Source organism: Myotis davidii, unplaced genomic scaffold, assembly GCF_000327345.1.
Source record: "Myotis davidii unplaced genomic scaffold, ASM32734v1 scaffold267, whole genome shotgun sequence".
In the NCBI taxonomy this organism is placed as follows: domain Eukaryota; kingdom Metazoa; phylum Chordata; class Mammalia; order Chiroptera; family Vespertilionidae; genus Myotis; species Myotis davidii.
In genome coordinates this window covers 873,440-877,275 of record NW_006297747.1, presented here as the reverse complement: position 1 = coordinate 877,275, position 3,836 = coordinate 873,440, and the positions used below count along the sequence as shown (strand labels likewise).

General features: G+C 42.1%; 1 protein-coding gene across 3 annotated transcripts in view; it reads right to left on the bottom strand.

The window, feature by feature from the left end:
• Window positions 1-3,836, bottom strand: part of APAF1 (apoptotic peptidase activating factor 1) — a 100,843-nt gene that overhangs the window by 67,330 nt on the left and 29,677 nt on the right. For all 3 annotated transcript variants that reach the window (XM_015570225.1, XM_015570226.1, XM_006773338.2), the window contains exon 5: window positions 897-1,080. In XM_015570225.1, coding sequence (XP_015425711.1) covers window positions 897-1,080 — 184 coding nt within the window. The remainder of the gene's footprint in view (window positions 1-896; window positions 1,081-3,836) is intronic.

Genomic DNA, 3,836 nt, shown 5'->3' with positions numbered 1-3,836 from the left:
GGCTATGATGATCCCCCGAAGGCTGCCTCCGTGTCATTCCTTCTTCGCCGCCTCCTTCCACACCTTTGGGGACCCCTGGACCTGCTGGGGCAGGACCCCAGCAAGCAAAGACCACTCACCTATTTAAGAAATATTTTTTGAGAGCCTGGTATCCTATTTAATAAAGAGGTAATATGCAAATTAACCCTTACCCCCTCACAAGATGGCTGCCTACGACCAGCCCAGCAGGGAGGTTAGTGAGGGATAACCAAACGGCTGAACAAGCAGGCTGTGTGGGGCAACCAGACCAGCAGGGTGGTTAGTGAGACTAGTTTTAGCAATTCTATATAATAAAGAGGTAATATGCAAATTGACCCTCATGCCCTCACAAAATGGCTGCCTACGTGTAGGCCGGCAAGGGTGTTAGTGAGGGACAACAAAATGACTGAACAAGCAGGCTGCTTGGGGCAACCAGGTCAGCGGGGGGGCAGTAAGGGGTGACCAGGTCAGCTGGGAGGCGCAATTAGGGGCAACCAGGTCAACGGGGGGTGGGGGGGCAGTTGGGGGATCGGGCCTAAACCGGCAGTTGGACACCCCCCTAGGGGTCCCAGATTGGAGAGGGTGCAGGCTGCGCTGAGGGGACACCCCCCACCCCACTGTGCACAAATTTTGTGCACCGGGCCTCTAGTGGGACATAAGAGATGATGTGGTATATAGGAGACAAAGAAGAGAAAAAGAGCAGTTTTAGGCCAGTGAAAGCCACGGTTTTTTTTAAACACGAGAGAGAAGAGCAGGAAAGCAGTGGTTCTTTCTTAGATCCTCTACCAAACAGCAAGGAAAGGGTATGATGCTCTCAAAATGTCAGTAATTAAGTCTCACTGGGACTTCATACGCCAACTACATTTGACCATCCGTACCTTGGGTGTTTGCGCAGCATCAGAAGGCGGAGGCGGTCTTTAGCCTCTTCAATATTAAGTGGGAGCCTCTGGGAGAAACTCTCATCCTGATCCAGCCGGGTACAAAGGTTCTGCAGTTTCATCAGAAGCCCCGATTTGTCTTGTTTCCCAACTGAAACCCAGTGCACACCCCCTGGGAAGCAACCTGGTGAGGAAAAAAAGAACAAACTTAGGCCTCTGGACACACATCCTTCTTTCAAAGACTTTACTGATAAGCAGCAGATTTGTTCCAATCTTCAATCTCATCACATCTTCCACTTCTTTTGCTTACGGGTATAAATTTTACTTGTAGGGTATTACTGAGCTTTGTAGCCTGAATCTAAGAAAAGTTGAAAATACAGAGAAATTTAAGTTTGAAGTAAATCGGCTTTGTATATATTTTTTTTCTTATTTCAAAGAGGAAAGGAGAGGGAGAGAGAGATAGAAACATCAATGATGAGAATCACGGATCAGCTGCCTCCAGCATGCCCCCTACTGGGGATCGAGCCTGCAACCTGGCAACCTGGGCACGTGCCATTGGCTGGAATCAAACCTGGAACCCTTCAGTCCACAGGCTGACGCTCTATCCACTGAGCAAAACCAGCTATGGCTAAATCTGCTTTTTATCAGTAAAATCTTACCAAACAAAATTGCACAATCTTTTTTTTCTATGCCATCAATCATCACTGTACAGCAGTTTCTCAACCTAAGCCCTTGAGACATTCTGGACCAGACAATTCATTGCTGTGAAAGACTGTCCCGTGCATTGCAGGACTTTTAACAGCCTCCTGGGTTCTATCCAGTAGATGCTAGGAGCATTCCCCCTCCCCAGTTACGACAACCAAAAGTGTCTCCAAACATTGCCAAAAGTCAGTTGCGGGGTGAGGGGGCAAAATCACCTCTGATTGAGAACCACTGATGGCTAGAAATGGGTAACTCACTCATTATGGTTCTCATGTAGAGACTTAAAGTAAAAAGTTAGGTTCAAGTTTGGCTCTAATGCTTACTAGCTATGCAATCTCTGGCAAATCACTTAACCTTAGTCTCATTCATTATACTGAAATAAGACTGCTTACCCTATCTATTTCAGAGTTACTCTGAGAAATTAATGCCATAAAATATGTGAATTTGCTGTGTTAACTGTAAAGGGCTGTAACAGACTTTCTTAGTGATACAGATCTGAGAGCACCTTACACATAGTAAGCTGTGAACTAGTAAGCACTCTAGAAGAGTGGACATTATTATTACTGTTCTGTCAACTGTTATCATCATCATTATTGTCAATTAAAGCACAGCATTTCTTAAAGTATACATTTATACTTGGATATCACTAGGGGTCAAAAACCTTAATCCTTCATAGACTATACTTAATCAGTTCCCCATAGATAGAAAAAAAAAGTAAAATATGGGGAATAGTAGCATTAGATCATACCAGTGGCAAGATCAGAATTTGGCAATGTACTGAGAATCTAAAAGGGAACAAGTGGCCAGGAGACAAAGAACTCTGTGATAACTGAGTTAAAGATGGCTCCATGAAGCATGGTTTGATGATCAGTGCCACTGTCTTAGAAGAAGCTGGACAAAGTCCTAAGCTTTACTCCTAAAAGCTTCATGAGTTCCCTTATGCTTCCTTCAGAGTAAGGCAACAGTTACAAAGCAGTAAATCCTTGGTTTCTGTTGCACTTTCTGGCTCCACCTAGTGTTGTAGGTGTGTTCTGCGAGTGCATATGTTTGTAAATGCACAGGAAAAAGTTTGATAGAATTTACTGTAAATTGTTAACCATGACTATCACTGGTGAAGAATTTAGGAGAAAGGGGAGAAAAGTAAGTGAAAAAAATTTTATCTTCTTTTTAAATGAAAATATTACTACTGTAATAGTTATTTTTAAATGTATCTTTATTGTTGAAAGTATTACAGAAGTCCCCTTCGTTTGTTTGTTGTTTTTCCATTGACCCCCTCCACCCTCCACCCGCCCCCTCCCCCAGGCCTTCACCACTCTTGTCTGTGTCCATGAGCTTTGCATATACTACTGCAATATTTAAAACAAAGTTTAAACTACCTGTTGCTCCTACAGTTCTTTTATTTTTTAATTTGTGCTTTCTATTTTTAAAAAAAAATTTTAAATCATCCCAGGATTAAAGACAAGGCAAAGAAAGTACACTTTCTTTGATATAGCTAGCTAGTAAACTCTTTAGATTTAAATTTAACTACCTATTACTTACACCAATGGTCTTTCTCTCCTAAATTTAAAGCTAATAAATGAGGGCATTATAAACATATGCAAGAAAAAAATAAAACACTACTAGCTTTAAAAATATAGATAAAATGACCTACTGATCTGAAAAACTCCTACCATCACAAAATGACAAATATTGAAGCATTAATTCCACATTTCAGAAAGAACCTAAACATCTTGATTATGGGCACAAGAGGGAGCAATTTAGCCTTGTATGATTTCTATAATTCACTCAGAGAAAAAATGCCTTTATTCAGAGAATATTAGCCCCATCCGACTTTCCACACTAGGTTTATCCTGGTAGCAATTAATAATAAAATAGCATCAAGGAACTTTTGGAAGGACAGAAGCAAATAGGCAGGCAGCCTCTGGAAAAAGCTTCCATTCTTTACAAACTCAGGGGGAGAGAGGCTGGAGAATGAGTTCAATCCCCAATAACCAGTGATTTAATCAAGCATGGCTATGTAATGACACCGTCATAAAAGCCCAAAAGGGTGAGGTTCAGAAAGTTTCTGGCCTTGTGGACACAAGGAGGTGGAGGGAGAATAGCACATGGAAGCTCCACACCCTTCCCACATATTTTGTCCTTTTGCATCTCTTCCAACTGGCCGTTCCTGAGTTATATCCTTTTATAAGAACCCAATGATCCAGTGAGTAAAATGTTTCCCTGAGTTCTGTGAACCGC